Source organism: Haliotis rufescens, unplaced genomic scaffold (assembly GCF_023055435.1).
Source record: "Haliotis rufescens isolate VD_foot unplaced genomic scaffold, xgHalRufe1.0.p SCAF_8, whole genome shotgun sequence".
Lineage (NCBI taxonomy): Eukaryota > Metazoa > Mollusca > Gastropoda > Lepetellida > Haliotidae > Haliotis > Haliotis rufescens.
This window is the reverse complement of record NW_025964372.1, coordinates 49,069,081-49,092,289: the sequence shown is the minus strand read 5'-3', so window position 1 is coordinate 49,092,289 and position 23,209 is coordinate 49,069,081. Positions and strand designations below refer to the sequence as shown.

Sequence of the window (23,209 nt, the reverse complement as noted above, 5' to 3'; positions counted from 1 at the left end):
GTTGATGCATGCGTGGATCGATGCTCATGATGTCAATCATTGGGTTGTCATCATCAGTGCAATTTTTATAAAGGGGAGCTCAAAACAATTAAGAAATAATGGGCTATAAAGAAATTATTACACTTGCATGTGTGTCACACTGACTCTACGAAAGCCATGTAAGAATTCCTGTTTTCTGACACTCGTTTTGTAGACTCAGTATGACACATATGCTTGAATAATAATCTCTATATACGTCCATGAGGTGTCAACTATTTTAAGATGAAATCCAACACTAGGGGTAGGACAATACACCAATGCATCGGTGATTTTTACTTCTTGATTGGGTGGATCGATGCTCGTGATGTCAATCATTGGGTTGTCTGGTCCATACTCGAATATTTACAGACCGCCGTCGTATAGCTGGAATATTGCTGAGTGCTGCGTTAAACAACAAACAAACAAAACTTCTTGATACAAGTATCAATCACAGTTGCACAGTTGCACGCTGAGTAAAAATATTGATTATTACCTTAAATTATTTACAGTCCGCCGTCATAAAGCTGGAATATAGCTGGTGCGGCGTTAAACAAACAAAAACAAAAACATTTGAACTGAGCACACAACCAGCAGGCATCAGCGTGACTACTGTATTCTCTGTTGACGACAATGAACAACGTTGACTACCGCGCTGTCAACAAGTGTCCCCAACTGAAAGTGCTCCTACCGCCATCCATATACGGACATGGTGTGAACGATGTTGAACCTTCCTTTGCCCCTGTTACAAGGTGGGCAATGGAGGTCAAGAGGGAAAGTGAGTGAGTATGGTTTTACGCCGCTTTTAGCAATATTCCTGCAATATCACGGCGGGGATCACCAGGAATGGGTTTTACACATTGTACCGTTACGGGGAATCGAACCCGGGTATCCGGCGTGACTAGCGAACGCTTTAACCACTAGGCTACCCCACCGGCCCTCAAAAGGGAAAGAGAGAGCCTCGAAGACGATCCAAGATCAGGAAGTGAGTGAGTGAGAGAGTTGGGTTTAACGCCGCTTTTAACAGTATTCCAGTTATATCGCGGCGTGTCAGCTTAATGTTGGAGGAAAGCCCGAAGTGATGCAGGTCCAAGACGTTTACCACTTCGGTGAAACCCACGAGCACGGGTATGGTGCTGACAAACCTAGAAACATAATCGGGGCGAACCGGGATTCGAACCCACAATCAAAGGTTCCTGGCGTGTCCAAGGGACGCAACTCTGCACAGCGAATCTCGGCGCCTTAGACGACTGGGCCAACTGTGCCCCCCAAGCTCAGGAAGACCTTCAACTGCCGACACGAAGGAAATGTTGATAAAAGATATGACATGATCATATCTGATCACACGACACGTCACATGGCCAGTATAGTAGGCATCTCTCATGGGAGAGTTGAGGACATTCTGAGCGGTGAACTGATAAAGGTGTTAACAGACTGGGACCCAAGGTTTCTTGAGAGTTTACGTCGGTTTGATGCAGACCAGCTCAATTTCTTGGACGGCTTGTAACGATGGACGGTTCGCCACTGTCAGTCAGAGACTAAACAACAGCCAACGCAGTGGAACCATCTGATGTCTCTTCCTTCGGAAAAGTCAACACTTGTTCCATCAGGTGGTAAGGTGTTGTCTTCGGTTTTCTCGTATTCTAAAGGAATTCCACAGGTGAACTACCGCACCCGTGAAGATCCGGGGTAGAATAGGTTTTCAGCAACCCATGCTTGCCGTAAAAGGCGACCGTGCTTGTGAGAGGCGACTAACGGGATCGGGTGGTTAGGCTTGCTGACTTGCTTGATCCCAATGGTGTGGGATAAAGCTGGATTAGTGCTGAGTGCGGCGTTAAACAACAAACAAACAAATGGTGAACTACCTCCGGAAAAGTTCAACCTGTAGTCCTGCACCATGACTGTTGAATATATGTATTTTATGAGAACACGACCAATATATAGATAGATGGATATATAGATACACACACATACATATTTATACATATAGTATAGTTGTGCGTATGTATATGCACATCCCAAGGGATCGGTCCTTGTATAGTTATGCGTATGTATATGGACATCCCAAGGGATCGGTCGTTGCATAGTTGTGCGTATGTATATGCACATCCCAAGGGATCGGTCCTTGTACAGTTATGCGTATGTGTATGCACATCCCAAGGGATCAGTCGTTGTACAGTTATGCGTATGTATATGGCCATCCTAAGGGATCGGTCGTTGTACAGTAATGCGTACGTATATGGACATCTTAAGGGATCGGTCATTGTATCAGGGGAGGGTCTTGAAAAGAAGAGACAATTATTTTCGGTTCGCATTAAAAAACGGGGAAGGATGGTTTGCACACTGAAAACGTAACATTGCTATATGAATAGATGTAGGTTATTTGTATTGTTGTAGTGGGCGTCCTTATCTCATGACATACGTTACAGGCCTAGCCCTGTTTTGAACATCACGAGCACGGTATATGGTGTTGACAATACAGACCGGGCGAAACTGGGATTTGAACCCACAACCATCGGATTCAGACAAGGCTCGGAGACGCAGTTCTGCACAGCAAGTGGGCCACCCGTGAAATCCTTATCTAGACTTTGTCTTCCCATGGCATGGTGATCCTTTAACCGGCAGATATATATATGCCCATCCAGCCCTCCATTCTGTATAGTTGGTTGGTTGGTTTGTTGTTTAACGCCGCGCTCAGCAATATTCCACCTATGTGACCGCGGTCTGTAAATAATCGAGTCTGGACCAGACAATCCAGTGATTATTATCGTGAGCATCGATCCACGCAATTGGGATCGATGACATGCATCAACCAAGTTGTCAACCGTTAGTCGCCTTTTACGACAAGCATAGTCGCCTTTTAAGGCAAGCATGGGTTGCTGAAGACCTATTCTACCCCGGAATCTTCACGGGCCCCATTTCTGTATAGCCTATGGCTGTGCCCAGAGCGGTGTAGTACAAGGTAGCTTAGTCGTTATACCGCGATATACAATGATGCAGCCCGTGATTGAGTGAGTTAATGCTTTACGTCACATTGTCAATATTTCAGCCACATCGTGACGAGTTAATGGTATCCCACGGTGATATATATGCAATACAGGATGTGCTGTTACAAAAAGGACAACGTTGAGAAATAAGCACGATTGTAGAACTTCTTTCACAAGATACCACCGGGAAGGATCTCCGTGTCAGATAGTCGCAAACAAAGTACTGGAAACATCGACTTTGCTGATATTTCACTTAAATGGCAAGTAAATAATCAGAGCGCTTTCACGTTGTTCATGGTCGTATTCAATTTCAAACTTGTGTACCTGTGAATGGTGAAGTATTAGGGAATATGAATCTTTTATTGAAGGATACGGTTGATGTTGAACGCCTGAACGAGTTTCCATCACTGCATTTGTATGAGTATATGTACATACGAGAGAATGACAATCAGCATAATTCATCTGTATGTAACAAGCAGCAAGAAGTACGGGCTAGATATAACGCTGCTTTGAACAGTAGTTCATTGTATGTGTGTCAGCTTATTTAAGGAGGAAAACCATAGGGCGCTCTATCCTTGACGTTTACAGCTTCCGTGAGTGAGTGAGTGAGTGAGTGGGTTTGTTTTTATTCCGCTTTAAATGTCATTTCAGTTGTATCACCGCGTGTTGGCTGGGAGGAAAACCCGAAGTGACGCAAGTGCTGACAAACCAAGGGTTAATCCTAAATTCGGATTCACGATCGGCGGATCCTGGCAAGAAAGGGAAACAACTCTGCCCAAAGAAAACAACGCCACCCTTAGCTGATATACACGTGGGGATTTCTGGGAGAATAAGGGGCGGTCGGGTAGCCTAGTGGTTAAAGCGTTCGCTCGTCACGCCGAAGACCCGGGTTCGATTCCCGACATGGGTACAATGTGTGAAGCCCATTTCTGGTGTCCCCCGCCGTGATATTGCAGGAATATTGCTAAAAGCGGCGTAAAACCATATTCACTCACTCACTCTGGGAGAATATGTCCCACGTGCACCTCATGCTTGTCGTAATAACGACGATCGGGTGGTAGCCTTGCTCCAAGGCTGTACTGAAAGAAAAGTACATGGATGTGTTGTGATTCTATCCTCCTAATAGGCAAGTCTATATATGTGGACACTCGTCTCTTATAGGGACAACTTATTCTTATTATTTACATGATCTAGAAATTATTATTTAAACTAATAATTATTGCCTTAGAGACATGTGCAAGTCTAATCGGGTGGTTACGACGTTCGAGGTGACTGACAGTGTCCTCACACCATGGCGGCGTGTATCGTTGCTCATACTGTCACCCACTGGTTTGTCTGGCCGAGACTTGATGTACAAGCCGCCGGAGCAGTGGGGTATAGCCTAGTGGTTAAAGCGTTCGCTCATCACACCGAAGAGCTTGGTTTGATTCCCACATGGGTACAATGTGCGAAGCCCATTTCAGGTGTCCCCCGACGTGATATTGCTGGAATATTGCTGAAGGGAGCGTAAAACCGTACTCACTCATTAGCCCCAGCGAGGTCAGGGCAATAGCTGAAATATAACGGCGAAACAACATACTGTAAGAATACATCCTCTGTCGCGCGCAGCTCCTGGAGCACATCTACATATTACATTCAAATTAACCTTGTAGAAATCAATAAATTAATGTTTAACCTCAGAGTCATTCGGCTACCCGGATATCGCGTAGGTTGTCTCCCTTGGCGAGAGTCTACGTGACTTGCTGAAGGCCAGACGCGAGTCGTTAGATCCACGATAACGACATAGGCCGATTAGTTTGTGGCAAGTCACGGCATTACTGTAATTGGTCTTGTCGCCGAGAGCATTAGGTCGTCGTAAAGATGTCGATGGTGATGTATGTAAATGGCGTGTCTGTGGCTGAAGCTTGACAGCTTATGATCGTTTAGACGAGCCATTGTGTGCATACATGAAACCATATATAAACATATGCTCACGTATCTTTAACTACTTGACGGTGGAGTAGCCTAGCGGTAATGCGTTAGCTCACCACCCCGCAAACCTTGGTTCGTTTCCCAACATGGGTGTTATGTTTGAAGGGCTTTCCACTGTAATACGGTTGGAATATTGCTAACAGTGCTGTGACTTATACCCGTGCTCGTGGGTTTCACCGATGTGGTAAACGTCAAAGACCTGCATCACTTCGGGCTTTCCTCTCACATTAAGCTGACACGCCGTGATATAACTGGAATAATGTTAAAAGCGTCGTTAAACACAACTAACTCACTCACTCACTATTGCAGGGTTGCGTTTCACATCGCTACGACGATCGTAACTCCTATCCTTTAACATAGACCGCCGTCATATAGCTGGAATATTGCTGAGTGCGGCGTTAAACAACAAACCAACCAACCAATTTACGGGAATCTGCACCATAGACTTACGATAGCTGTAGTGCTTTTCTAGCCATAGTACCCATGCTAAGTCAAGTGCCCCAGTGTTAGAGTTACGACTGCCGTGGTGCTAAGAGCGCTTTGTGAACTGGCCCCAGTGTAGGAGTTACGACTGTCGTGGTGCTAAGATCGCTTTGTGGGACTGGCCCCAGTGTAGGAGTCGCGACTGTCGTGGTGCTAAGATCGCTTTGTGAAACGGGCCCAAGTGTAGGAGTTACGACTGCCGTGGTGCTAAGAGCGCTTTGTGAACTGGCCCCAGTGTAGGAGTTACGGCTGTTGTGGTGCCAAGATCGCTTTGTGGGACTGGCCCCAGTGTAGGAGTCGCGACTGTCGTGGTGCTAAGATCGCTTAGTGAAAGGGGCCCCAGTGTAGGGGTTACGACTGTCGTGGTGCTAAGATCGTTTTGTGAAAGGGGCCCCAGTGTAGGGGTTACGACTGTCGTGTTGCTAAGATCGCTTTGTGAAAGGGGCCCCAGTGTAGGGGTTACGACTGTCGTGGTGCTAAGATCGTTTTGTGAAAGGGGCCCCAGTGTAGGAGTTGCGACTGTCGTGGTGCTAAGATCGTTTTGTGAAAGGGGCCCCAGTGTAGGGGTTACGACTGTCGTGGTGCTTAGATCGCTTTGTGAAACGGGCCCCAGTGTAGGAGTTGCGACTGTCGTGGTGCTAAGATCGCTTTGTGAAAGGGGCCCCAGTGTAGGGGTTACGACTGTCGTGGTGCTAAGATCGCTTTGTGGAACTGGCCCCAGTGTAGGAGTTACGACTGCCGTGTTGCTAAGATCGTTTTGTGAAACTGGACTCGGCTGAAAGGCAGATTATTGAATAGGTTCGCCCAGCCGTACCGTGGATCTGCCTTCGTTATCGTACTAATGGTCGATGTCGTTCATAGTGTAATCCTCGATGGATTCTCCGTGTCTAGCAGCAGGTAATAGAGCGTGGATACATTATTGATGGAATGCGACAAGAATCCACGTGCCTCTGTTACGTGACCTTTTCAATTTACGAAATATCTTATGGGATATTCTACCCCCATTATGCCTGTAATAATCCCCGTATCTCGCCGATCACCCTCGTTGTTAAACAACCCGGGCAACCGTAACGACGACATGCGAAACCCCCGGTCACGCAGTGTCAGAGACTGGAAAAAACCAACTGGAGTGAGTGAGTGGGTATGGCTTGACGCCGCTTTTAGCAATATTCCAGCAATATCACGGCGGGGGACACCAGAAATGGGCATCAGACATTATACCCATCTCGGGAATCGAACCCGGGTCTTTGGCGTGACGAGCGAACGATTTAACCACTAGGCTAACCGACTGCCCCGAGTGAGTGAGTGAGTGAGTATGGTTTTACGCCGCTTTTAGCAATATTCCAGCAATATCACGGCGGGGGACACCAGAAATGGGCTTCACACATTGTACCCATGTCGGGAATCGAACCCGGGTCTTTGGCGTGACGAGCGAACGCTAAGGCTAAACGATCGCCCCGAGTGAGTGAGTGAGTTTTTCAGAAACGCTTAAGTAATATGATGCTGATTGACCAAGAATCCACTGGGGTGAATCTTCCCCCGACCCCACGGCCAGGGAACTGTACAGCGAGAACGTATACACTCTGCCTTTTGGTACTGAGGCATCTCTCAGCCTCAGCCTCAGCCTCAGCCTCGCTGCCCTCCTGCCACCGAAGTGATAAAAATCAGCGATCTACCTCACTTACACTGTAAAAAAAGTGTTTACATCCTAAACTCAAACCTAAGCACGTTCCTTGTCCCATACTTTTGACGCGTTTAGGGTCTTAACGTGTTTAGGACAGGTGCCGATTTTATAGTGCTAGCCCACTGAGAGACCTTGCCGCAAGCCCACTGAGATACCTTGCCGCTAGCCCACTGAGAGACCTTGCCGCTAGCCCACTGGGATAACATGAATACATCAATCTCAGACATGTTTACTGACTCTGAGGCGACCAGTCCTTGTTTTAGCCCTTTAATGCCGACAAATACTATCTTTTAACGTCTTTTGGTATGACGCGGCCGGGGATTGAACCCCGGACCTTCCACTCCCCGGGCGGACGCTCTACCACTAGGCCACGGAGGCGGTCCAAACATGTTTAGGTTTGCGTTTAACAGCTTAACGTGTTTAGGATCTAAGCGTTGGATATATCTTTATATCTTACTTATATCATACATCTTATCCATAGTTGAATTAATGCCCCTTGATATGTACTGTATTTAAATGTGTTTAGATTATTAGGATAATACATAATGTTATCGTAACCATGTTATAATTCTAAACACATTCCTAAACATGTTTTGATCTAACAAGTCTTGTATGTCCCTACATTCTAAACACGTTTTTTCACAATGTGGAGCTGCCATTCATTCCGGTGGTGGGGGGGGGGGGGGGGGGGGGGGGGGGGGGGGGGGGGTGCTCACCCCCCTCCACCCCCCGTTCTTGTTTAAAGTACTAGTGCACTAATCATGTTACCTATAAGTAACATAGCAACAAGGATATTAAAGTCCACGTGTCTGTCACGTGATCTTTTCAAATTACGAAAATATTTCATTTCATATTCTACCCCTGTAATAATCCCCCTATCTCCCTAATCACACTCACGGTTAAACCACCCAGTCAACCGTAACGACAACGCCTGGGTCACGCAATGTGGTTACGCGTCGAGTTACGTCTGCTTCGTAGGTGTGGTGCATTCTGGGATACTCTGATACCGCCAGTGCGCGTCACCGTGAAATCTTACCCAAGGTACGTGGGCTGAGGGATTATGAAGAATAACATGTAAAATGACGTTTTGACTCAGTGGCAGTACGAGGATAGTATAGTACTCAGGAAAATAAACACTCCAGGCTTATGTCTGTATGGGGATTTGAGGCTTTACAAGGTGATGGGGACTGGTACAAAAGTGTCATTAGTCCCAGTTACATTGCGTGTGGGACAGCTTCTGTTATACGCGAGTCTCATCTATTCTCATTGTAGTAATTTCCAAGGAATGCAGTTGATCTCTTGGGCCGAATAACCGCATTCCATAATCTTAAACGTGTGTGGACAACGAAACCTTTTCAACCAACGACATCAGGGAGTTTCGAAATTATGGTGTGTGTTGATAGCTATATATCACCTGGAATGTATGTATATGTTTGAAATATAGTGCGCGCTCGATAGTTCGTACGTACGTACGTGTGTGCGTGCGTGTTTGTAATAAAAGATTGTCTCAGAATTATTTGTCAGCAGTCACAGACAGACATCTGCTGTAGTAGTCCAGACAGAATCTTGGTAATAATGGCCATTATATATAAAGGAACTATATCTGTACCACCCAGTGACGTTTACGGTATTGATTGGACTTAGAGTGTTGTGCTAGATCAGTAGAATCTATATAAATACAACAGTATAAACGTATGTATCACATGCAACAGTATATACGTGTTCATCAAATACAACAATATATACGTATTTATCACATGCAACAATATATACGTATTTATCATATGCAACTGTATGTACCTGTTTATGAAATACACCAGTATATACGTATCTTCGCGAGTCAAGGGTGTACTGACTATAAAAGTCAAGTTTCCAACCTTGCCTGACTTGGCTGCAATAATGAAGTAAACTTTTGGCTGGACTAACGAGTCTATGCATAGTCCAATCAAAATCGCGTAACAAAATCGACAACCGGTTCGTAAAATTTCAGGATTTGCAAAGCAGGTGTACCGCCAACTCGACGTCAACAGAATTTTTCCAAATATTTTCATGTTTTTAATAAAGGTGTTCACGTGATTTGGTGGACTTTGCGAAGAAAGACCCGTTTTATTACAATACAGATCCACTTGGCACCGCCATTTTGTTTGATTTGATTGATTCATTGTTGTTTAACGCCGCATTCAGCAGTCTGTCAAAAGAGGCGACTAACGGGATCGGGTGGTCAGGCTCGCTGACTTGCTTGATGCATGTCATCGTATCCCAATTGCGTGGATCGATGCTCATGATGTCAACCACTGGATTGTCTGGTCCAGACTCGATTATTTTTCAGACAGCTGGAATATTGCTGAGTGCGGCGTTAAATGACAAACAAACAAACAATTATCACATGCGACAGTATAAACACGTCGATCACATACAATAGAATATACTTTTATATATCATACAACAGTATGTACGTGTTTATCACGTACATCAGTATCAACTGTCATTACGTGTTTATCTAACACTGCAAAAATATCAAACAAATGTCTATTGAAACATATTCTACTCAGGTAAAGTTACCAAATTCCACCTGATCCGCAATGGCTAAAACAGCATCAATACTAATTTGGTTATAACCAAAATATTTGATGACAACCTCAGAATGGTTTCATAATGTGATCTTGTGAGATTGTGAGTTACGTCGCCAATACCCTCACGCACACAGATGGTTAAAATGACGTCATAACGTTATCTGATAGGTCGAGTTTCCCCGTGACGTCACCACGCAGATCGAGTTGCTTGTGTGTCAGCGTGACTGGCCGCGAAGATTCAGGGCCTAAACTCGTGGTTTATGTTTCTTTCCGAATGTACGTATAAATAACACTTGGCAAGGGTATCTGGTGGTAAACAAGAGAAAAGTAAATCAGACGTATAGAGATCCGAGACGCCCTTCTACCGATAAATATAGCCGATAACGCGGCCCAAACCATCTTCCGTTATCCATCTCCATACCACTGTGCTAAATACCCCGGGCCCATGCAGTACCAAAGCTTCGTTTTGAGCCCAGTTAGTTTGTTTGTTGTTTAACGCCGCACTCAGCAATATTCCAGCTTTATGACAGGGGTCTGTAAATAATCGAATCTGGACCAGACAATCCAGTGATTGACATCACGAGCATCGATCTACGCAATTGGGATACGATGACATGCATCAACCAAGTCAGCCAGCCTGACTACCCGATCCCGTTGGTCGCCTCTTACGCCCACCATAGTCCCCCTTTACGGCAAGCATTGGTTGCTGAAGACCTATTCTACCCCGGATCTTCACGGGTAGGTAAATTCTCAGAGGAATATCCCTGCACTTATCACCAAAAATTGTGACGTGCTGAAATCAGGTTTTGTAAAGCCACATAACTAATGAAAATAATGAAAATGAGAAGTTGATTGTCGTGTTGTTATTAATTGAAAATCAAATTTCTTTATACAAAAGGTATCACTAGAGTATGCACGAGTGAAATATGTTTTAACACTGTTCAGTTCAGCAAAACCATGAAACCAATATTCCTGGACAATTTGAGGGTTTTTCAAAGCAAATAAAAACTAAATATTTGCCCAAGTTATGATAAGATGTCTTAACGGTTTTGAAGCTATGCTTCGGAAACAAGAGACGCATTTCAAACGTTTCAGACATAATCTCTGTACACTGATCGCGATTTGCCATCGGTTTTGAAAGGTAAATTGCGAATTTCCGTTTTTTGAATTTTGCGACATTATGAATAGTTTGTTTTATAGAAACACAATGTTTTGATGATTTATTTTGCAAATGTGATAATCACATATAACATCTGACAGTTTATTTTAAAATCTGCGTTTTCAATTTGAACTCTAGGCTCAATTAGACGTGCTATTTGAGCATGAAACAAGTATTAGATTTTTACGAGTCTTTGAATATTTACAGGTGTCTCAGAACGTCCATGACAACCGGCTTTTCTTTCTGCTCTCATTTTCGCAATATTTGAGCTGTTGTTTGTTTGTGTGTTTGTTTGTTCCCGTTAAGATAGTTGAAATTCTATGGAGCAAAGATAGGGTTTTTAAACTTAATTTCAAGGTGATGTTTCACATTGTATTTGTCAAGCTCTGTCTAGCGAGGCAGTCTGGTCAAAAACAGTTGGCGTCGTCAAAGATTAAAACCAGTGACTGGACCGCGTGACTGGTGCGACCGCTGCGTCGATAACTCGACACCGAAGCTGCTGTAGTGCAACGACATTAACGACAGTACCTGGCGCCTAGGTTAATGCGTAAGTTTAGAAACAACGACTGTTTTATGCACACTGTTCCGTCAGAAGTTTTCAATTCAAACGACACGCCCCACTAAATGATAAAAAGTAAGCGGTCGATTATTGATTAACTGATAAAGAAATTATAGCTGTATTGACAACACGCGAGGTCAGTCTTGTGGAGGTGTTCATGGAAACTCAAGCGAAAACGCCCCTGACATGTTTCCTCCAACAACCGGAACTAGATGGTCCACGTGACTTTGCCGCTCAGTCTAAGTCAAGGTTAAGCCAAGATGGGATACAAGGTTTGGAGACAGTGATGAAAATGATGACAGTGACGATAACAATGACAATGGGGACAATAATGATAACGGTGACAATGATTATAGCGTAGACAATGGGGACAATGATTATAACGATGACAATGGGGGACAATAATTATTACGATGACAATGGGGACGAAATTATTACGAAGACAATGGGGACAATGACGATAACGGTGACAATGGGGACAAAGATTATAACGATGACAATGGGGACAAAGATTATAACGATGACAATGGGGACAATGATTATAACGATGACAATGGGGACAATGATGATAACGATGACAATGGGGACAAAGATTATAACGATGACAATGGGGACAATGATTATAACGATGACAATGGGGACAATGATGATAACGATGACAATGGGGACAATGATGATAACGATGACAATGGGGACAAAGATTATAACGATGACAATGGGGACAATGGTTATAACGATGACAATGGGGACTGATTATAACGATGACAATGTGGACAAAGTCTATCACGATGACAATGGGGACAATGATGATAACGATGACAATGGGGACAATGGTTATAACGATGACAATGGGGACTGATTATAACGATGACAATGTGGACAAAGTCTGTTACGATGACAATGGGGACAATGATGATAACGATGACAATGGTGATAACAGTGACAATGATCACAATGGTTATAACGAATGCAATGGGGACAATGATGATAAGGTCGACAATGCATATAACGATGACAATTGTGATAACAGTGACAATGAATATCGGTGACAATGGGGACAATGATAAGGATGACAATGGTGATAAGGTCGACAATGCTTATAACGATGGCAATTGTGATAATAGTGACAATGCTTTAAACAGTGACAATGAATAGATCGGTGACAATGGTGATAAGGAAGACAATGGGGACAATGATAAGAATGGCAATGATGATAAGGTCGACAATGCTTACTACGATGACAACTGTGATAACAGTGACAATGAATATATCGGTTACAATGATGATAAGGATGACAATGATGATAAGGATGGCAATAGTGATAAGGTCGACAATGCTTATAACGACGACAATGGTGACAATGATGATAACGCTGACAAAGATAATAACGTTGACAATGGTGACAGTGATGACAAGGATGATGACTGACAATGGTGATAATGTGGTGATTGATGTGGTATGAACGATGCTATTGAAAACGTTGATGGTGACTATGGTAATGGCGATGGAATTAATGTTTTGATATACATCTGCCAGAAGGACGCGTGTGAATCAGAACGAATCAGTATGCCATTCAACACCTTTATTAATATGATTAATCAATAGCCTGTTGTTTCGACAGGCCTTGACAGACAATTGCTGTTCTCCAGGTAAGCGTAGGAAGTGTTGACAAGCGTAACGTGCTTCCACGTAACCATGACGACGGCATGCATGGCTCTGTACTGAATTGATTATCTCCCCCTTGGTGAATATATGCAAATGTTACAACTATCAGGATGATGTATAATTCTTTATCAGCACGAACAGCAGGAAACAATGGCATGGATCACGGACTAATTTGATCACGGGGCGATACTGACCGGTTGAGCAACTATTGCGTGTTTGGTTAATACCGTACAGCCTCTAAAATAGCGCTAGTGATTATTGAATAGAACTGACATTGACATTTCAGCCGCAGTTTTAGCATGAATATCCAACTTAGACACAGTATACCGACTCCGAGCCGACCAGCCCTGGTTTTATCCCCTTAATACCGATCGCCAGGAGAGTAACAAGTACCATCTTTAAACGTCTTGTGGCATAACGCGGCCGAGGATCGAACCCCCGACCTTCCATTTCCGGGCAGACGCACTGTTCACTAAACCACGAAGGCAGTCAAAAACACTTTTAATCTGTATGAGTTTGGGTCACGCTTCCACGTTCAGCAGAGACGCTGTAATATATAACTGATATAGTGCTCAAAATTGTGTCAAACCCAATCCACTCACTCACTCACACAGACTTCCTATACGAACGCATTATTGAGTACCTGTGAAGGGCAAATTCGTTATAATTCTGAAAAGACGAATCGGACAAATCAAATTCCGACTTTTCCTCGACCCCCGTCCACCCCTGTTAATCAGACGGACTAAAAATATATATTTATTCTATACCCCTCTCGGGGGCACGGGTCGTCTATGGCGCCGCGATTCGCTGTACAGAGTTGCGTCCTTTGGGCGCGCCAGAAACCTACGATTGTGGGTTCGAATCCCGGTTCACCCCGATTATGTTTCTAGGTTTGTCTGCACCATACTGGTGCTAGTGGGTTTCACCGAAGTGGTAAACGTCTGAGACCTGCAGTTCGCTCGTCACGCCGAAGACCTGGGTTCGATTCCCGACATGGGTACAATGTGTGAAGCCCATTTCTGGTGTCCCCCGCCGTGATATTGCTGGAATATTGCTAAAAGCGGCGTAAAACCATACTCACTCACTCACTCTGAGACCTGCATCACTTCGGGCTTTCCTCTCACATTAAGCTGACACGCTGCGATATAACTGTAATACTGTTAAAAGCGGCGTTAAACCCAACTCACTCACTAAACCCCTCTCTCCCAGACCCCTTGGGATTCCGCAGGAGACGACTAAATGGATCGGATGGTCAGACTCCGTGAATTGGTCGATTCCCATCATATCTGAATTTCTGATGTTTCTGTTCTGTTCTGTTCTGTCTCTATGTTTCATCACTGTACAAGAGTGTGGCGGGTGCCATGTGCTTACTCTCCGCATGTGAGTGAGTGAGAGTTATCTCCCCTAGATTGCCTTTGATTGAGGCCCAATTAAAGATGGGGCCCATTTAGGGTTTAGCTTTTCCACAGTCTATGCTCATGATGTCAATGACAGGATAATCCGGACTAGACTCGATTATTTACAGACCGAAGTCATCTTGATGGATTATACACTTTCGAAAACAACAAAGCGGATCTGATGGAAAAAATGCGGAGTTTGGGTTGAATAACAAACATGATAATGTCACTTTAGAAAAGTCTAGTGACAGAACGAATGCCCCACCTGGGCGCACGGGTTGCCCAGTTGGGCACACCTAAAACTTATGATCGTGGTTTCGAATCCCTGTTCGCCCCAATTACTTTTCTGGCTTTGTCTGCATCATACCCGTGCTCGTTGGTTTCACCAAAGTGGTAAATGTTTGAGACCTGCATCACTTTGGTCTTTCCTCCTACATTAAGCTGACACGCCGTGATGTAACTGGAATATTGTTAAAAGCGGCGTTAAACCCAAATGACTCACTCACTTACTCACATCTGCCCCAAAGTTCACTGACCTCACCGGTAAGACACCTGTACTTCCATCGGTAGCCTAGTGGTTAAAGCGTTCGCTCGTCACGCCGAAGACCCGGGTTCGATTCCCGACATGGGTACAATGTGTGAAAAGCCCATTTCTGGTGTCCCCCGCCGCGATATTGCTGGAATATTGCTAAAAGCGGCGTAAAAACCACACTCACTCACTCACTCACTCACTCACTCACTCACTCCGTTGGTCGCGTAAAATGCTAAAAGGTCGTTTGCATTGTCAGTTCTGTTATGGGGATGATTAGAACTGGGTTGCACCACAATAACCTACTCTCAATACTAAAAGACCCGTGAAGATCCGGGGTATAGAATAGGTCTTGAGCAACCTTGGCTTGCCGTAAAAGACGACTATGCTTGTCGTACTAGCCGACCTACGAGATCGGGTAGTCAGACTCGCTGACTTGGTTGATGCATGTCAACGTATCCCAATTTCGTAGATCGATGCTCATGATGTCAATCACTGGATCGTCTGGGCAGACTCGATCTTTTACAGACCACCGTCATTTAGCTGGAATATTGCTGAGTGTTGCGTTAAACAACAAACAAACAATATTACAATTACAGTTTAGATTCTACCTCTTCGTGAAGACGTTTGCCGATCATTCACGTTAGCTCCTGACACGTGGATAAATGAGCGAGTCTGACTGTCACAGGAGATGTCCGAGTTCATGAAGGTCACTGTCTGGTCCTGTCTGAAATGTACGTATACGGTAATCGTAATGGGATTTAATTACGTGGTCTGCACGTGTTGGTGTCGTCCCCGTGCTGTGGGGACGTCACGGCGTTGCACAGACTGTGGCTGTCGTGAAGGAGATTAATTGAATACAGCGGCCTTTCAATAGATATTATTGAATATGGAAATAAATGGATATTTCTGGGTAATACAACACTGTTAACGGACATGCCGACCCGATGAAGCATATCATGTCATTCCAGATTGTATAGGAATTAGTTAGCGAGGAATATATTTCCGACTTGTTATGAAGGGCGTTGTAATCATCACAGTGATATTGACTTGGTGTGGGGGAAACAGTCTGGGCTAAACCTATCAGCGAGACAAATCCTGCAATAACACCCACTTTAAACCCATCAAATATATCGATGCTGATACCATGTGAAGGCAGAAACATGTTGTTTTCGTTCTTGGCATAATATCCAACATCGATCAATTCCTCGTTTTGTCGTCAGAATAACAGTAAAGCCTCGTCAATCCGGAATCTATACATCGATGCTTATTACTGTAACATCTTATTTACATTGATCTTCATAACTTGAGTGAGTATGATTTTACGCCGCGTTAAGCCGTATTCCAGTAATATCGCGGGAGTGAATGGAGCTTCACACAGTGTACCCTTGTGGGAATCGAACCCAAGACTTCGGTGCGACGAGTGAACGCCTTAACCACTATCTCAACGCCCTGTTGAAATGCAGAGGCTATCTTTGTGTTTAAGAACACGGCGATGACGATTCAATATGGCAGCGCCTACCTAACCCATTTTAACTTGCCAACATTATTAAACTTATTTAAACTCTGGGTTTGACTGGGTTAAATGACTTGAAACATGTATCGCATGCTGGGGACAAATTATACACCTAAACGAGAACTGTATGCCAGTGTGATTTCGGTGCAAACAAGTCGCCATGTTTCTGCCAAACTGTCCTGTCGGTCACAGACCGGGCATCGCTGTCTTCAAGCTGCTTCTGCTGCTGCTGCTGCTCCCCATCTGGCTCTCTGACGGCAGGCATTGTGACGTCATAGTGTATACGTTCTGAGGTCACTGACCTAAGTTGATGTCACAATGACCGCAGTAATCGCGTGCATGGCTTAGATGCTCCGTGAACACATATTGCTGACGATAATGACAACATTATTCGCAACCTAGACTAACATCTAGTCTCTGAAATGAATATATTTTTTTTTTAAACCAGTTGGTTTTAATTATAGTTATAAAATATAATAAAAAGGAGCCCAGAGACTTTCTTCATTTCCTGATACTGCAGTAATCTAGACTTGCCAAACATAATAGACTTGCATGGGCTATATTGGATATATTTGTTTCAGGGTGTTATGACAGACTTTTCGCAACCGTATTCGCTGTCTCCTTGGCGAGGTCACACGTGCCACACGTGCCACACGTGCCACACGTGTGGAGTATGGCATGCTACATCCAGGGGGCGCTACATGGTGTAGCGGGTGGATACATGCGTGGATGGGTAAAGCTTGTTTTACACCGCCATCTGTGATATATCTTCGTAACGGCGGCCTGTAAATTCAGTTCTGACCAATGCAGACTAGTGGTTGATTGCGGAAATGGTTCTTAATGAAAAGGACGAGTAGCTGCTGCTATTTAATTATTTTGTACTCGGGTGTAAAGAGGAAAGTAACGTGAGGAGGATTGTGTGTAGGTTCACGTGTCATGTCAGATGATTCAGTAGGTTTCACACGTCATATTACATGATTAAATAGATTTGACATGTCGTGTCAGATGATTCAGTAGGTTTCACACGTCATATTACATGATATTCACACGTCATGAATAGGTAGATTTCACATATGTCAGATAATTCAGTTGGTTTCACACGTCATATTACATGATTAAATAGATTTGACATGTCGTGTCAGATGATTCAGTAGGTTTCACACGTCATATTACATGATATTCACACGTCATGAATAGGTAGATTTCACATATGTCAGATAATTCAGTTGGTTTCACACGTCATATTACATTATTAAATAGATTTGACATGTCGTGTCAGATGATTCAGTAGGTTTCACACGTCATATTACATGATATTCACACGTCATGAATATGTAGATTTCACATATGTCAGATAATTCAGTTGGTTTCACACGTCATATTACATGATTAAATAGATTTGACATGTCGTGTCAGATGATTCAATGGGTTTCATATTTCCTGATGATTGCTTTGGTTTCACAGGAAGGTTGTCCCTGGTCCCGTTGCCCGCAGTAGACCGACACATGCATGTCGTTACCGATATGTTTGCATAACTTACAACCCAAATTAATTCTGTTTTCCCTGTTTTCGTGGTCTATTGACCTAGAATATCCACGAAACAACGAAAAGCAATTGATATGACCTTTCTGCTGCATATCTGCCAGATTATATAGCGCAGCTCTTGTGGTCCCTCAGCCTTACGGAGGAGCTGAGTGTCAGAAGTCTATCGAGGTAAGTGGTGGCGTGTGTTGGCATATTCGCCAAGGTGAAACCTCGCGGCTCTTCGTAACATTTAGATCTAGGTATAATTGATTAAAGCTGCGGAGGAAAGAAACAAAACAAAGCAAGTAACGCGGTAGGCAACATCACGCTGGCTGGTTTCTGTTGTTGCAGATGGTGGTGTTCTTCCGGTCTGGTCCAAGTCCTGTTGGTTGTTAATGTAACCGCCGTCATGCATTCATGTCACCATACCACCATACCAGCATTCATGTCACCATACCAGCATACCAGCATACCAGCATTCATGTCACCATACCAGCATACCAGCATTCATGTCACCATACCAGCATTCATATCACCATACCAGCATACCAGCATTCATGTTACAATAACAGCATACCAGCATAGAAGCATTCATACCACCATACCGTCATACCAGCATTCATGTCACCATACCGTCATGCCAGCATTCATGTTACCATACCAGCATACCAGCATACCAGCATTCATGTCACCATACCGTCATACCGTCATACTAGCAGCCATGTAACCATACCAGCACATCAGCATACCGTCATGCCAGCATTCATGCCATCATACCAGTATACCGTCATACCAGCATTCATGTCACCATACCAGTATACCGTCATACCAGCATTCATGTCACCATACCAGCATACCGTCATACCAGCATTCATGTCACCATACCAGCATTCAAATCACCATACCAGTATACCAGCATACCGTCATACCAACATTCATGTTACCATACCAGCATACCGTCATACCAGCATTCGTTTCACCACACCAGCATACCAGCATACCAGCATTCATTTCACCACACCAGCATACCAGCATACCGTCATACCAGCATTCGTTTCACCACACCAGCATACCAGCATACCGTCATCACACATCATACCAACCTGCCATACAGCACCATCAGATTATCACGAGCATACCATAAGTATTGATAGTACCAACACATCACCATACAATCAAGTAACTATATAGGGGATATTCCGTGTGTAAAGTGAAATATCATGTTTCTTTCATCGGGTTCGGAGGAAGCCACTCGTTAACAAATCTCCTTTAACCCGTCATGAGATATGATGTGTCACTCGACACAAGGAATATCCTGTTTATGATATAATTTATGTGTAGTTGTCTACCGGAAAATGAGATTATTCATGTACAAAATTAATGCAAAATCTTGAAAAGTAAATTCCCCCTACCTAACACGCAAGGACGTTTTAATTGCGACCTGAAGAGAGTTCCGTGTTTGCAAAATCTTAACAAAGATAACAGATAATATTTGAGGTAAATAAAATTGTTTTCATAGATTTGGATATAAGTATACATGTATACAAAATCAGCTTCAACAAAATATATTCTTGAAATCTACGAGACCGCTGTTGAAAGTGAAAAGAATATTAAGTAACAAAAATGGGGCTTTGCAAAATTAAGAGTCTCGGTTGACGAGTTAAATGATAAAATTACAGTTTATAACGGAACATTTTCAAGAGAATAACAAACGACAAGAAGCAACGTTAACTCCATTAATGACCACCTGTCATTATTTTACCTTGTCAACGTAAACAGAAAGTCCACAGTTTGTGTACGCTCTGGACACAGTTAACGATAAAGGGGAGACAATTTTGGGAAGGTAACTCTTGTATGACAATAGTCCCGTCAAAGTGTTATGTTCACTGCAATAAAATATCAAGTGTTATGTTCACTGCAGTAAAATATCATGTGTTATGTTCACTGCAGTAAAATATCATGTGTTATGTTCACTGCAGTAAAATATCATGTGTTATGTTCACTGCAGTAAAATATCATGTGTTATGTTCACTGCAGTAAAATATCAAGTGTTATGTTCACTGCAGTAAAATATCATGTGTTATGTTCACTGCAGTAAAATATCATGTGTTATGTTCACTGCAGTAAAATATCAAGTGTTATGTTCACTGCAGTAAAATATCACGTGTTATGTTCACTGCAGTAAAATATCATGTGTTATGTTCACTGCAGTAAAATATCATGTGTTATGTTCACTGCAGTAAAATATCATGTGTTATGTTCACTGCAGTAAAATATCATGTGTTATGTTCACTGCAGTAAACTACCATGTGTTATGTTCACTGCAGTAAAATATCATGTGTTATGTTCACTGCAGTCAAATATCATGTGTTATGTTCGGTGCAGTCAAATATCATGTGTTATGTTCACTGCAGTAAAATATCATGTGTTATGTTCACTGCAGTGAAATATCATGTGTTATGTTCACTGCAGTGAAATATCATGTGTTATGTTCACTGCAGTAAAATATCATGTGTTATGTTCACTGCAGTGAAATATCATGTGTTATGTTCACTGCAGTAAAATATCATGTGTTATGTTACCTGCAGTGAAATATCATGTGTTATGTTCACTGCAGTAAACTACCATGTGTTATGTTCACTGCAGTAAAATATCACGTGTTATGTTCACTGCAGTGAAATATCATGTGTTATGTTCACTGCAGTGAAATATCATGTGTTATGTTCACTGCAGTAAAATATCATGTGTTATGTTCACTGCAGTAAAATATCATGTGTTATGTTCGGTGCAGTCAAATATCATGTGTTATGTTCACTGCAGTAAAATATCATGTGTTATGTTCACTGCAGTGAAATATCATGTGTTATGTTCACTGCAGTGAAATATCATGTGTTATGTTCACTGCAGTGAAATATCATGTGTTATGTTCACTGCAGTCAAATATCATGTGTTATGTTCACTGCAGTCAAATATCATGTGTTATGTTCGGTGCAGTCAAATATCATGTGTTATGTTCACTGCAGTAAAATATCATGTGTTATGTTCACTGCAGTGAAATATCATGTGTTATGTTCACTGCAGTAAAATATCAAGTGTTATGTTACCTGCAGTGAAATATCATGTGTTATGTTCACTGCAGTAAACTACCATGTGTTATGTTCACTGCAGTAAAATATCACGTGTTATGTTCACTGCAGTGAAATATCATGTGTTATGTTCACTGCAGTAAAATATCATGTGTTATGTTCACTGCAGTAAAATATCATGTGTTATGTTCACTGCAGTAAAATATCATGTGTTGTGTTCACTGCAGTAAAATATCATGTGTTATGTTCACTGCAGTAAAATATCATGTGTTATGTTCACTGCAGTAAAATATCAAGTGTTATGTTCACTGCAGTAAAATATCATGTGTTATGTTCACTGCAGTAAAATATCATGTGTTGTGTTCACTGCAATAAAATATCATGTGCTATGTTCACTGCAATGAAAATATCACTTTTCTCAACTTCAGAAAACTGCGTCTTCACGGTGAAGTATATTATATCACTCAGTCTTTCAAACTGAAGTATAAAATAAATAATCATATCATGACGTCACTATAATATTGTTTCACTATCTGATTGTACCATTGTGTCACCACATGCAATGAAATACATTTATATAATTCAAATAATGTTCAGTGCAACGTTAAACCCAACTCACTCACGCAATCACCCAAAAACACCCACTCATTCACACACACTCATAGTCCGAAGCTTTGCCAATAGTATTACAGAGTTATAACGTGTGTCCACGCTGTTGTATATGCGTGATGTCGATTAATTCTGTGTAATGCGTGAAATCTGTACTTGAGCCTTAACTAATTTCCTGTCCACCACAAGTGCCGCGTTGTATTAGTCTGGAGAACACTTCCTGGTCGATGCTTACACGCCTGTTGCTCTGACTTGTAACGCTACATAACCAGTCTTTGTATTTTATCTGAGATCCCATCACGTGACTCACGATGTAGATGTATATAAAACAGCAAAAGTTGACATTTCCCCTAGCTCTTCAGCCGCGTTGGGTGAGTCACGCTACTCCTCATAGCACTGACCCTGGCAGTCACTCCGCCAGGTGGCGCTGGAGATGACGTCATTCTAACCCCGCCCTGGGACGTATATATGATAAATATATACCCGCAAGGATATACAATGAATCTTTAATCCCAAACAAACACTACAAAACTAGGTATCTGTGTCAGTATATTTCAAGTGTTCTACTATTCACTTAAATGGTGTTCGAATGTACTGCAGATCATCTTCATTTATCAAGGGTATTATATATCCATTCTATTATGTACCCTGGAATGGAGATCCAGGAGAAGGTAACATGTCCAGCATCCAATGACAGGCATAATGACTGGCCAGTGGCGTTGCTCATGCTTCCCGCATTCCAGTCTAGGAATCACTCCCGTCCTCATACAGATGGGATATTGCCATCTTCCCGTGGCAAGGGAGTTAACTGGCTAAAAATGAGTTAAAAATCCAGTTTCCAGTGCTTTCCGCCCTTGCCGAACTTGACTGCTTTTATGGAGTTATGTTTTGTCTAGACTAACGAGTCTATGCATAGTCCAATCAAAATCGAGTAACGAAATTGACATCCGGTTGATAAAACTGCCGTGCAGATTTCGGTGATATTTTCCAAACCTTTTCATGTTTTTAATCAAGTGACGTTCAATGCAACGTTAAACCAAACTCACTCATTCAACAGATATTTTCCAAATCATTTCATGTTTTTAATCAAAGTGCTCACGTGATTTGATGCACTTCGCGAAGTAAGACAAATTTTATTTCAATATAGATCTTGATTATCGATCAGATCGTCTTGACTGGGCGCCGCCATTTTGTTTGAAGCAAATGCAAGTGATATGAGGTGAGGTGAGGTGAAATGGGGTTTAACGTCGCGTCCAAGATTATTGAACTTATATAGCGACGTGCATGTATGTGTGTGTGTGTGGCTGCTTGTACTAGTCCGGACTGATGCCGATTTATAGTGCTAGCACACTGAGATACCATGCCACAGTTTAACATGAATACCCCACTCAGACACAGTATACTGACTCCGAGCCGACCAGTTCTTGTTTTAGCCCCTTAATGTCGAGCGCC

The 23,209-nt window shown here is 42.9% G+C and overlaps 2 protein-coding genes across 2 annotated transcripts; both read left to right on the top strand.

The window, feature by feature from the left end:
- The first annotated feature begins 648 nt into the window (after nucleotides 1–648).
- Nucleotides 649–12,184, top strand: LOC125377047 (nacrein-like protein C1). Its single transcript, XM_048389850.1, has 2 exons — nucleotides 649–793; nucleotides 11,874–12,184. The coding sequence occupies exons 1-2, from the start codon at nucleotides 649–651 to the stop codon at nucleotides 12,182–12,184; spliced, it is 456 nt and encodes a 151-aa protein (XP_048245807.1).
- An 89-nt stretch (nucleotides 12,185–12,273) lies between these two features.
- On the top strand, nucleotides 12,274–12,859 carry LOC125377046 (nacrein-like protein C1). Its single transcript, XM_048389849.1, has 2 exons — nucleotides 12,274–12,423; nucleotides 12,587–12,859. Exons 1-2 carry the CDS (start codon nucleotides 12,274–12,276, stop codon nucleotides 12,857–12,859), a joined length of 423 nt encoding a protein of 140 aa, XP_048245806.1.
- Nucleotides 12,860–23,209: the final 10,350 nt, after the last annotated feature.

What these genes read in the sequence shown, in the direction of transcription:
- LOC125377047 (XM_048389850.1), top strand. Translation starts at nt 649, where the DNA reads ATGAACAACGTTGACTACCGCGCTGTCAACAAGTGTCCCCAACTGAAA. An exon ending in AATGGAGGTCAAGAGGGAAA is followed by an intron (nt 794 to 11,873) that starts GTGAGTGAGTAT and finishes ATTATTACGAAG; the next exon opens with ACAATGGGGACAATGACGAT.
- LOC125377046 (XM_048389849.1), top strand. Translation starts at nt 12,274, where the DNA reads ATGACAATGGGGACTGATTATAACGATGACAATGTGGACAAAGTCTGT. An exon ending in ATGGGGACAATGATGATAAG is followed by an intron (nt 12,424 to 12,586) that starts GTCGACAATGCA and finishes GACAATGAATAG; the next exon opens with ATCGGTGACAATGGTGATAA.